Here is a 13,026-nt window from a genome sequence, read left to right as displayed (position 1 = left end):
CTGAACCCTGTTGTTAAGGTAATGCATACATTCCAAGAATGCTATTTAACTGAAAATAATTGGGGGGGATGTATTGTTATTTAAAATATGTTCCTATGCAACTTGTCAGAAAATATTTCATTCTTGCTTATTGTGTGACTCTTTTTCTGAGCTTTTTCAACCTCTCTGCACAACACATACCTTTAAAATAACACTCCATCCTGATTCTTACAGTAAATCTTTACTATCTTGAAAGAATGTCATTCAGCATCTCACTCTCCTACTTTTCTTTTTGGTTACCCATTTTAATTTCTTTCCAAAGTAAGTGCCTTAAGTTCATTGCCCATAAAGTTGTGAAGAATTTTTTAAAATAAAATAGTGTTCTTCAAGTGGTAAAGTTATAATGAAATTTGGAAGAGTTATGACAACTCCATTTTGTCTCTATTTTATGTCTCAGATTAAGTTATGCAGACATGGTAAAAGAGAGTGTCATTCCAGCATTGTTGCAAATTCCTTTTCTCAAAATTAATGTGACTTTTTTTACACTTATCTGTACTCAACTATTATATAAAATCTTAAAATTTAGAGAATGGGGCTCTGTTAATACACATTTTACGTTAATGTCTGCTGATTACCAAACTGACACTTTATTGAACGTAAAATACTGTTTAAATTCATTGTAGAGAGTTTTATGAGAAAGTGTAGGACATCATTTTTGGTGTATGAATAATTGTATTTTGATATAAACTGTTTAAGCTTAAAATAAGGGCTGTCAATCTCTAAATAAAATCTCTTTATATCTTTTTGTAAATTTTTGGTTTTTATAATTCCATATTTGTATTGAAAGTTTAATGCTCATTCTGTTTCCTGGCTTTTTGTCTGCCTTTGTATAATGTACATACTATGAGAGCAGCCCTGTTTTAGGAAATGTAAAACTACAGAGCAGTATGTTACTACTTAGTAACTGATAACAGAACTTATTCTTAGTTGTTCTGTGTTAGGGTTAAACAGGAAAACATAATCTCTTCATTCTTTGTTGTTTAATTTAAAGACAGGGAGTTTCCATGTTCCTGACATTTTTGTTTCATTTTGCTGCTGTTTTAAAAATAAAGTTAAGTTTTAATTTTTCTAGTACCTATACTACTGAAGAAATATGGTCCAAAATGTTTTTCTTGATCATTTCTCTATTACTGTACTTGATCTCATGGCTTTTGACCTGTAAAAATTTTTAGACTATACATAAGTATAGTCTAAAATCCCTTGATGATAAACATACAGGTATGTATGACTGTGTGGTGTGTCTTCCCAGGACTTGAATCCATACCACTACTACTACATTCAGATGTATCATAAACTCCTTACAAAGTGGAGGACAGTTAATAAGACAGACTTTCTAGCTTTTCTGCTGTAACTGAGGGCAAAGTCTTTTTTTTATTAGTGGAAGTAATAGTGTTTCCTCTAGGATCATGCTACTTTTATGACCAGTTGGTAGTAGATTTGAGCTGCAGTGAAAAAGTACTTTCACCACCCAGAGTTCCTGAAGTGCTTCAAGTAATTGCCATCTATCCATAAAATCCAATCACACAGGCTCCATTTATTTCATCATATGACTTACATTGTGCTGGTGTGCATCAGTCTTAATATTCAAGAGTATTTCCTTTAGGGTGGGTGAATGTTTTGATTTTCATTCTGATAGATTAAGTGAATTAATGCAAAGGATGTCCAAAGGTAATACTGACTGTTAGTGCTAAGAAGTGTATGTGTGACAGTAAACTTTGTTATATAAGGGGGTTTTTTTTAATATGTGTTACATATACTGTATGTAGGCTTCCAGGGATTTATGAAATATGATCTGTCTGACAGCTACGTAAACTTTGTGTAAACTAAAACCAATCCATAATGTACTTAGTGCTTCACAATCAGCAGTTTGAACCAAGTAAGACAAGTGTTGAAAAGGGTGTTAGCTGGAGAATTTAAATGGGTTTAGAGCATCTGTTTTATTAAATATTTAAATTGTTTTGGTTTGTAATACCTTTCAGACTGATCTATAATTTAATGATGATTTTAGTTCTTTGTCTGATAAAAAACAGTTGTTGGAAAAAAGTATTTCGGAACTGAAAAAAAAAGAGTATTTTGAGCTGGCATTCATAGGGCGAAGTGGAAACATTTTAAGTTATTTTCAGAAATGGCATATGCACTCCAACACCCAGTGTTGAGGGCATTTTATGCATCATGTGCTATTATCAGAATATCTTTGATCATTTCCTTAAAAATCCTTTGACATCTACAAAGACTGTTTTTCCTTTGTTCATACTATAGCTGCAAAACAGTCTGATGTTTTGTGCAATCTTTAATCATTTTATGTAAATTGCTGTCCCTGTTATAACCTATTTAGAAAGTGAAAGTTAAATATGACAGAGAACTTCACAGAAAAAGAATTTGCTATGTGGTTTGGATTTGCTTTCCTTCCTTCCCACAATCATTCATCCTCCTTTACTGATTATTAAAATTAGCGTTCACTTTCTGTGATGTTGCCCTTGAAAGGAACACTGTGAATTGTGCCACAAAATGCCTTCCTATGTCCCATTTCATGTAGACCAAATCTGCCTGCTTGGAATTTTAATGGTACTGTAATAATAGAATTTAAATTAGAAAAAATGAGGGCATTAAAAAGATATCTGCAAGTGATTTCTTCAATCAAAAAGTCTTTCATATTTATAATATTTTAGACAAAAATGTCCATTATATTCTTCAATTTATTGTTGATGGAATGACTGATACATAAAGCCCCTAAGTCACTTCAGTGAATACTCAAGGTCTTTATTAGAAGAAATGCCATTTTAATCATACTAACTATATTTTAACTTTCTAACATGTTTGACCTTATGTTGTGGAGGTTTTTAAATTTTCTAAAATACATTTTTACATTTAAGAAATCAGTATTAAGTTGTGGATATGCTTCAGTTTGACTACTAGAAAAGAGAATCATAAAGGAAATAAGGAATAGCATTTTTATTTGGCTGTATCTGCATTAATGTTTTCACGTGAATCAGAAATACGCCTTTGAAGTAAATCTTCCCAGTGCCACTTAGGAGGCTATGCTTCCATCATTGAGCAGTCTCCAGGGTTTCAAACTTCACTCCTTTCAGCTGAAACAAAATAGGAAGATGCACAACTGCTGATGAGAGGGAGTTAAGTCTTCAGAACCTGGAGAGATCTAGTCTGAAATAATGTTTTCCCCCAGAAGATATGATTTAGGTCCTCAGCATCAGTTTTTTCACTCTGGAAATCTATTGACGCTATTTGACTAGTGCTAATGTAGTCATAGTCCTAGGCTTTGGATCTTCTGTAGCAAATTCAAGTTCTGAGCTCAAGGAAAAAAAAAAATTGCTACTTTGTCAGATTAGTTAGGCTAACTTTCATTTTAAAATTTTAGCTCTATTTTTATTTGAGGAAAAACCTGTGATGTGGCCTCAGACATTTTCTGTACATGGGAAAATGATGAACCATAAATAATGTTAAGTGCGATGAATGAAAGTGTTAAAAGAAAAAAAGAAAATGTACTTCATACAGGTGGTTCTAATGTTGATTATTAAGTTTGCAAATTACATGAGAATTCTGTGTGGATCTGATGCTGTCTTGCAAGACAGGAGTATGTTAATGAGTTAGACATGGCAAGAAATTATTAAGAAATATAAATTTAAGTGAGAAGATAAATGTAGAGAGATTCTTTTAGTGGAAACACATTCATAAAAATCATACATGACCCTCATTTTTCAGTCACTGAACCAATTTGACCTGTAATTTGTATTTAGAAGTCTTTGAGCTCAGTATTCAACGACAGAATCATGCATAAACTATCTACTCCCATGTTTCAGCTTCTTAGTAACATCACAGAACTAATACCATTTCCTTCAGCAATTATTAACACACACAACATGTATGCTTGTGCTGCAGCACATGTTTCTCAGGCCAGCAAGGCTGACATGGAGGAATTGAAGGAGGTTGCTGAACAGCTTCACTTTCAGACAAACCTTCTTAAGCTTGCTGAGAGAAGTTGAAGAGAAGCAAAGAGTCTTAGCAAGGAGACTTTCAGTTTTAACACAGAATAGTCCTGTCACTCAGAGATTCTGATCTTGTGACAGGACAGAATAAAGGTACTGAAAAGGGAAACAAGTGCAGTAAATTTGTTTGACCTGAGGAAAGCTCTTCAGGAGCAGAGATCAGCTGAAAGGAAGAAGCTGGCAATAGCAGTAAGAGGTTCAGTTATCACAATTTTACCTAGGCTAGGTTTGTAGCTCCAAAGAGGATCCCACTGTGAATTGCCTACGTGGTACCCACACATCTGCCTAGGTTTGTTGGTAGTCATGGTCTCTGTGTGTTGATTTCTGGCCGAAAGCTGTAATTCTCATGAGCATGATTAAAGCCTGATACATGCATTTTGAATGTCAAGATGTATCTTTTATTTTCTTTAAGGAAATTAAATCCCCAATGAGAAAAGAGGATTTATAATACGTAAAAGATATACTTATAGAAAATGACTGTTTATTGCACAAGCATGAAAGGAATCTTTTGCCACTTATTTGCTATTCAGTGTTATTATGATCATGCAGAAGACCTGTGATTCATATATCAGGGAAGTTGACAGTATTTTTTTTTTAGAATAATAGGACAATTTGGGCAGATTTTCTTAGGTTCTTTAGTTTAATTCTGGAATCTGAAGAAAAGCTTGCAGCTATTAATATTTGATAACAGTGTTTCATATCTTAATACTAGAGATGCATTTCAGTTATATTCCTATTTCCTCAGAATTTAGAGGATTTGTTTTTAAGGTTTTTTAGCAGGGAGCGTTGCAATATTTCTGTCAGGTAAAAAAAGGAATACAACTTCCATAATGGTGGCCTGAACTTGTCAGAGCATTGCATCCTAATGAGAAAAGTGGAATAATCTCTTTGTACTAACAAACTACTAACAAAATTTATGTATAATTTCAGGTATCTTGACTAATTTTTGAAATTTAGAGGATTTTTTTTTGAAAAAATATCTTAAAAATATGTTGTAATAACAGAGGCATATGGGACTACCTGAACAAAGAGTAACAAAGATTGTTTGATTGTTTTTTATCCAGTGATCAAAGTTTCTGATAGCTTTTTTGTCAAGGCCATGGTGTTAAAAAATCTGCTATAAAGAATGTTTTTGGTTCGGTCTTGTTTTCATGGTATTTCTTTCCACAATCAATTTTAGAATAAAATTGGAAGATAACACTCTTAAAGGGTGTAAGCATTAGCTTATTCTCAAACTTAGAAAAAAAGTATGTTTTATCAAGTATATGAGTTCCGTTTTAGGAAAAAAAGTGTCATTTTTGATCAATTTAAAAAAAAAAAAATGTGTCCCAGAAATATTAAATGGGCACTTTGGTTGTGTGTGCATTTCTGGTTTCTGTACATTCATATAAAAAAATCAGAGAGCGCCATACTGCTGTGTGGGTGCAAATTGACCAAAAGGAATTATCTCAGACACAAATGAAACAGTAAGAAATAAGAAAAAGAACCAAAATTTATTAAGCAGGAAATAGAAGTAAGCTATTCTTACTAAAAAAAAAAAATTAAAAGCATGTTGTTAGGAGAGAAATAGAAGTATGAAATGGAAAATTTCAGAGGGGTTTGGGGTTTTTTTGTCAAAAACCGATAACTAGTGTGATAAACTACTTCAGTTGAAGCATCCTTCAGTAAAGATTATATGGATTTACCAGATTTTATTGCTAACTTTTTGTATACACATGTGAAAACCAAAGCATTGAGTTCAGTAGTATTGTGGGTGTAAGCCACACCTTTATGGAACACTGGTAAAAACTAAAGCTTTACACTGTGGCTTTTCGCTGTCTGTATTAGAAGCTTTATAATCAGATATTGATATAGCAAATAATAGAATTTTATTAGAATTGGATATGATTGCAGTAGCTGATTGCTTTTCTGCTGAAGTAACATCCTGATTTTTTAATGGATTCTAACTGCTGCCCCAGTTTTGGTATTCCAATAGTCTATAATAATTATTCTTTATAAAACTGTGAGTTACAAACTTCGTATAGGCCTCTAATTCCATTCTTCTTGTTTTCTCTAGTGTAATCAATGTGACTTTAATAGAATCATAGAATCATAAAATGGTCTGGATTGAAAGGGACCTTTATAGGTCTAGTCCAACCTCCCTACAGTGAGCAGGGACATTTTCAACTATGCTAGCTTTGCCATTCCTCTTCCCTGGGTGGGGCATTGGGAGACTTGTGAGGAAATTCTCAGTAACTATCAATTTATTTTTCTCCTATAGACAAGATTCTTGATTAAAACTACTGCCTCACTGGTCAGATACCATAAGCAAACTATTTCCTTCATCTCCTTTTGATTTTGCTAAAAATAACAAATATTCTGTTCACTTAGGATTTTCTAGATATTTTTTTTCTGATTGGATATCTCATTCAGAAGCTGTTACACTATATACAGATAGGAAGTACCATCGAACTGCACACTTTCCTTTACCAGTAAAACTCAAGTTTAAGAAAACAATTAGCAAAGAAAGCTGTAAAGAAAAACCTCACAAAAATGACTACTTGGAAATATTAGCATAATGGTTTTTAATGTTGAAATAAGTACTGTAAAAGCAAAAAAGTTATAGAATTAAAATTTAATGGATTTTTTTCCTGCTTAATTGCAAGGATTGAGTACTCCAGTAAATGAATTTTTGAAAATATTGCCAATATGGCATTTCAAAGGCCTGTTTATGAAGAAGAAGTCTGATGCATAATCCTTCAGAGCACTAATTAAAGAAAATGGCACCATAAATTCGAATCAAGTGATCTGTTGAAAGATTTATTATCACTTTTGTATCAGTACATTAATCACTACTTGTACTTTTCTTTTTATGGAAACTTTCAGTCATTTATTATACCAGTGTAACCCATTCATTACATTATCATGTTTCTGCCAGATTTTTCACAATCAAAGGATTATTCAGATTTTGATCAGGATTGTTACTGAAGTTCTTGTTGTTGGTTTAGAGATCTTAATTGATGAGCATATACAAATTGGGCTGCCCTGCTAGTATCAGTTTCACAAGGTATCAATAAATTCATCTCAAATTAGTATTCATCTCAGTGATACATAAATTGAGTGTTTGCTGCCTATGAGAGCTTTCTGTGAATAGAAATCTTTAGTTACTTTTGTAGGTGTACAAACCACAAAGTTTAGGAGACTCATCATATGTGTTGCTCCTGTGGCTATGTGTCTGAGCCAGCAGACTGAAAAGGAGGCAGGTGCTGCTCCAGCGATCCTTTCTGCTTCTAGCTGGAGTCTCTTTAGACTGTTCTTTCGCTACTTATCAAGCACCACCTGCACAGACCTCAAAAGCAGATGGCTGAAGACAATTGTGCAACGCTTGGCATATTGCACTCTTTTTGATTGCAGTTCTCATAATTTATTTAGTCTTTTAACTTGCATATTTGCAAGGTATTCTGACACCAGGAATATTTGCCAGACAATCCCCATGAGATTAGAAGATACATACTGTAACACAATTAACAGAGCAGTAAACACAGAACTTCTTACTATCTGATTTCTCTCACCCATAAGCTTTTCTGTTATGCTCCTCCTTCCTGGTTTCTCTCTTTCTGGTTTTGTGGAAACAGTAAGGACTACGTAAACAGTAATTTTTTTCCCTCTAGAAAGTATCAAAATACAACTCTTCCCCCCTCCTTCCCTTGTCCCTTATATAGCCTTCACTTTGTGTGGATGTTACCATTGAGCTTGTGGATAAAATGGCAACCTTCATACTACATCCTGTTCCTCTATTTGAAAAGTAAACCAATTCACTTGAGGCTACTTTTTGAAAGAGGAGAAAAAGTTCAGGTGCTGCAGGAGACATTTAGCACTGTAAACCCTGTGCAAAGTTAAGTATGAAACCCCTAGCACTAGCTAAGCCTGTAATTTTCTCCTAAGATTGTAATTTCCTCCTCAGGTACATGACTCCTTATGCATTGGGAAGAGAGGCTGGGAATGTAACTCAGTGCTTTGTATTCTGTGATGGTAGTGAAGCACTTCCAGCAATGGACCCTAAGTCTGTCTGTGAATTCAACTCTGAAGATGCAGGTGGTCCCTCTGACCTACAGCACTAGTTAAATTGAAGAAGGCAATTCAAGAGGAAACATTAAGTTAAAAAAGGCTGGAGTTTCACATACATTACAGTTTTATCCAGTATCTTAAGGCACTTGTGCAGTGATACAGCCCCTGTTAAACTGCACCAAACCAGTTTCTTCAGCAGATAGTAAGAAAGAATCTTAAGAGGAGATCCTGTCATCTGCATCATACCCGTGTACAATTCTGACATTATAAAAGAAACAAACCCAATTTTCTAATTTGCAATGTGTTAGATATCCATTTAAATACTGTTTCAAAACAAAGTGTCACTGGTTCAGATAATTGTCTTTAATTAATAAACTATAATATGAACAGCACTCTAAGTGGGCAGTAACAAGGACAAGACTTTCTACTGCAAGTATGTTGTCTCACAAATTCTGTTCAAATTGTACTGAGTTGATTATGTCATCATTCAATATTTTTTGTAGCTGTCAATAAATAAATAAAGCACAAAAGGATTGGTTGCATATTAGCATATCATAAAGTTAGAAATAGTCATGCCTTTTTTCATGTCTGATCATAAACTTCATGATCTTCTGTAAGTGCTTAATTATGATTGCAAATAGAATGTAAGTATTTCTCCAGTTGTTAAATAATATTACTCTACAGATTATTAATGCATGTGAAAGATACTGAAAGTTACAAAGGAAATGTGACAGCAAAATGGGAAATAAAAAGTAATCTTTAGTGTAGGTATAGATTAACAGACATAGTCTATCAGTCTGAGTCACAGAAATTCTCATTTCGAGAGAGTTGCTTCTAAATAAAATAGAGCAAATCCACCACATTTCTGTACATAATCATAAACTATTCTGAATGAGAGAGGAGGACAGAACTCTTGAGACTATTAATGCTGTTACTATTTCCCCTAGAAGGAATCTGCTTATGGTGTAGCCCTCTTCACTTATCACCGCTATAAATCCCTCTTTACTTCGTGCTTATTCTGATTTTTGTATTGTTAATCTTGGACCACAGAATATAGAAGCACTTTAGACAAATCCAGTTACAGAAATTAGTGCTTGAGCACTTGTTTGCTATCTTAATGATATACCTCATTTCCAGGTGGGATTACTTAAGAAACCCAGAAACTTTACCATCTTCTACTGTATGTATGTGCTCTGGTTTTCCCCAGGAGTGGAAACTGAATTGCACGAATGCCATACTTCTTAGCCAAGAAGAGTAACTGACTTGGCTCAGCTTAGATAGAGCTTCAGTGCCTCTTGGAAGATAATCCTTCATCAGACCTGAGAAGCTACCTAGCAAAAACATGCTTTCAAGAAGGATACCAGGGAAACAGCAAGATACCTAAAGGATAGGCAGGAACCACCTTAAAGTGGACACTTCTTGGGGGGAGAGGGAGAGATGTACTGAGAGTGCTCCACTGAGTACACAGTTGTTTCCATAGCAGGCAGAGGGGTTCTTTGCTCCTTAGCTGGGAAAGGCATTACTGCCTTCTGAAGCCACATCCTCCCACCTATTTTGTTCAATGATGTTACCGTTCCCTGCTTATTTTTCCTTGCTAGTTACTAAGCAGTGAGAGTGACAGCGTGTAGTGAGGACTGGCTGCTGTCTGGCGCTGAGCAGCCCCAGGGGACCCCTGGCCAGCAGGGCTAAGGCTCACCAGCCAGGACCCACCACAGTGCCCTCAGCAAGGAAGCAGGACAGACCAAAGTTCAGATCAGACAAGGCCATGGTGATAAAGGAGGTGTGGGGTCAGCCTGTGATTTGAGGTCAGGGTGAAGGCCAGTGAGGGGAACCAATGTCAGACACAGCCCTGTGGCCTGTGGGCAGGGTCACAGTGACAATGCAGTGCCAGAGTCAGTCCAGAAACCAGCTGGGGGTCAGGACCCAGGACCAGGTGAACAAGGAGTGTGGCCAGACACAGGCAGGGCTGCGAGGTGGCAGGAGTTGGGGCTTAGGTGGGGCTGGGCAGTAGAGCCTCAGCTGAAAGCAGCTCCCACAGGAAAGGGTTTGAACCTGCCTAGGACCTTTACTCCAAGGGGGTGACAGCCTTCAGCTGAGGGCTGGAAGGAGTACCCCTCAGCTGCATTAACATATGTTGGTCCTGAGCCCTGGGCAGGAGTGAGGGTGCTCTCAGAGCCCTTACTGTTTACTAGTAGCTGTTTAGTAATAACGTGTTTGGAGTCCTATCACTGCATGTAACCTTTGGAGGTAACTGCTAGATCAACTATGGGCCAAATAATGAGAAACAGGTTGTCAACTAGGCATTTCACACAGTGGAGAACTTGGTCAGCCTTGACACTGCTACCTTTCACCAGTGCTCAGGTACTGGCTAACCATCATCATACTAAAGGGTTATATAAACAACACTTTGGTAGTCAATACCTTTCCAGATTCTTTGAGGCTATCCAGGATACTAGTTTGTTTTCAACAAAGATAAGCATTTTCTAAGAGGAGAGTTATTTCAAGAGTTAACTGTAACTCACAAACTCCACACTGCCCACCCCCTCCACCCTCCCAACAAAAAAGTAATTAAAGAATTAAAACCTTCAGCTGTGAAAAAGATTACTTCAAAATAATCAGAAATTTTTTTTTCTAAAATAAAGTATTCTGGATATGAGATGTTAGTAAGTTTCATGGGTCCCTGGATCGAGGCAAGTTTCAAGCCTTGAGTAATCAGCAGGGAATCAGTTGTGCATGAATCCTTTCTTCAATGGAGATGCAGATAGTGGACTCATGTGCAAAGCCACTGAGGCCACACTATGAACAGTAGAGGGTCACTGTACGAGTTGCAATCTCATTTTACTTTTTCTGAGCTATGAGACCAAAATGTTATCACAATTACCCTAAATTTCTTCCACAAATGTAGGCTCAAGTCTGAGGGGCAGTTTTTTTCCTGCCTATCTCTCTTCATTAGCAGAAGCCACATCAAAGGAATGACAAATTATTATGCCAGAAAGAAGGCTTACAAATTAGTTATAGTAAATTATAACAGCTTTCAGTAAAATCGAAAACATAACCCAGACCGAATACTCAGTGTTCAAATTCCCCTAGCATTATTTTTCTATAATTTTCAGTAACAATTTCAATCATGAGTATGTCTAAATTGGTGCTTTTTCCCATTAAATTGAACAGTAAGGCAATTAGATATTAAACATTTTAAAAACAGACATTTTAGGAATTAGATATGAATTTATGAGCTTCAGCTTTTAAAAGCCTTACCATTTCTAAAAGAAGAGAGAAAAAAGGATAAAAAGAACGTGCCACCTATGCTTGTATTCAATTTCAGGGTACCATCAAACAAAACCAAGATTCTTACCCAGACTCCAAAGCAAGATTTTTAAAAGAGGAAGAGTGAGAAAATCCTGATCAGGTTCCATCACAGTATGAATAAATAAGAATTTGATGTTACTGTCACTGTTATTTACTTATTTCATGTTCTCTGTCACATTATTTACTGTAGCTAGTTCAGACCACATCAAAATCATAAAGCTAGATGCCTTCATACTAATGCAGGCAGGTTCTATAGCAAATTCTGCCACTGCTTTTCATCCTAACAGTAGATGTAACAGAAGCAAAAAAGGATAAAAACCTTTAGAAATTGGAAACCTTAGTTTATTTAGAGAACACTAAAATGACTTGACCAAAAGCAAAACACATTAAGAGAACTGTAAACATGAGCCTTCCCAACCTAAGAATCTATCTGAACACAGCATGGGGAATTTCCCAAAAGCCTAAATATCCCTCAAGTTTCCCCCACCTCCGTAAATTCTTCATTAACATTTCACTAAAAAAACATAACATAGAGGAATATTACCAACATCTCATGGGTACAGTATATAAACATACATTGTGCCTGTTCCTTCAAGTTGTAAGCAGAAAAAATGTTTTCAGGAAAATATTTTTGAAAGTAGTTTTTACTCTCCTTCTTCCAACTGAAATAGAAAGTATCCATAGTGTAAATTGCTGCAGCTAAGAGCTATTTTTCCACAACAATAAAAATGGAAAGTCAATCTTTCATTTTCAGCATTAAGGATAATTAGAGTAAGTTTCTTTTTAATGGCTGAGAAAATCATAATCGCAGATAATTTTTCATCACATGGGTATTCCAATATTGCTTATTAGAACTTGATGAAGCAGAGAAACAGAAGAAAGTGAGTAGCAGTTGTGTACATGTGGATAGGGTATATCAATGTGGAAATGAGAAATTATCTTCTTAGAGAAGTACTGTTTTGGACACCAGCTATGCCGGTAGGTCTAATGTGCACATCAGTTTCATGAATCATAAACTTCATGTTTCAAATCCTTCAGATTAAGTACAGAAATAAAGGTAGATAGTGGAAAAGATTTTTCATAAGTTTTACAAGAGGAGTTTTGAAAAACTCCACTGACAACTTCTTTAAAACTGTTTCAGAATAAAAATTCATGAGCTGTAAAAATTGTTACAGAAGCTGTTTTGCATTATTATCAGCACTGTATTAAGCAACACTGATGAAACTCAGTGTGAGCTGTAAAGCAGAATAATAGTGCAGATAGGTTTACCTCCTTGGAAAAAGTCCTAGTTCATCTGACTTGTTATTTTTCCATAAAAAGCCACTGTGAAGTTCAACCTTTCTGCTAAACCAAATTCTGAATGGCCATAAACCAAGAAGATAGAGTTGAGATTTGCAAAAGCTGCTATGCAGCACATAAACTGCAGAAGTAACCTCAGATTAACTGCACAGCTTTTCTTTGAGCATTCTTTCTTTACGATCAATAAACAAAATGACTGTAGCTGTAGAAATCAACATACAAAACCAGTTTTCTTTACTGTTTTGTTTTTTTTGGGTTTTTTTTTTTTTTGAAGGATGTGCAGTGTTTCCCTAAGTTTATATTCTCTTATGCATCAAAGGACTAGAAA

General features: G+C 35.5%; 1 protein-coding gene across 1 annotated transcript in view; it reads left to right on the top strand.

The window, feature by feature from the left end:
- Positions 1–13,026, top strand: part of LOC104528092 (tyrosine-protein kinase Fer-like) — a gene marked incomplete at both ends in the record, with an annotated part of 21,169 nt that overhangs the window by 96 nt on the left and 8,047 nt on the right. Inside the window, one exon of the mRNA XM_010172002.1 lies at positions 1–18. This exon is cut by the window's left edge and continues 96 nt beyond it. Within this exon, the coding sequence (XP_010170304.1) occupies positions 1–18 (18 nt within the window). The remainder of the gene's footprint in view (positions 19–13,026) is intronic.

This window comes from Antrostomus carolinensis, unplaced genomic scaffold (genome assembly GCF_000700745.2).
Source record: "Antrostomus carolinensis isolate BGI_N321 unplaced genomic scaffold, ASM70074v2 scaffold2427, whole genome shotgun sequence".
NCBI lineage: Eukaryota > Metazoa > Chordata > Aves > Caprimulgiformes > Caprimulgidae > Antrostomus > Antrostomus carolinensis.
This window is presented reverse-complemented; position numbering and strand designations above follow the sequence as displayed.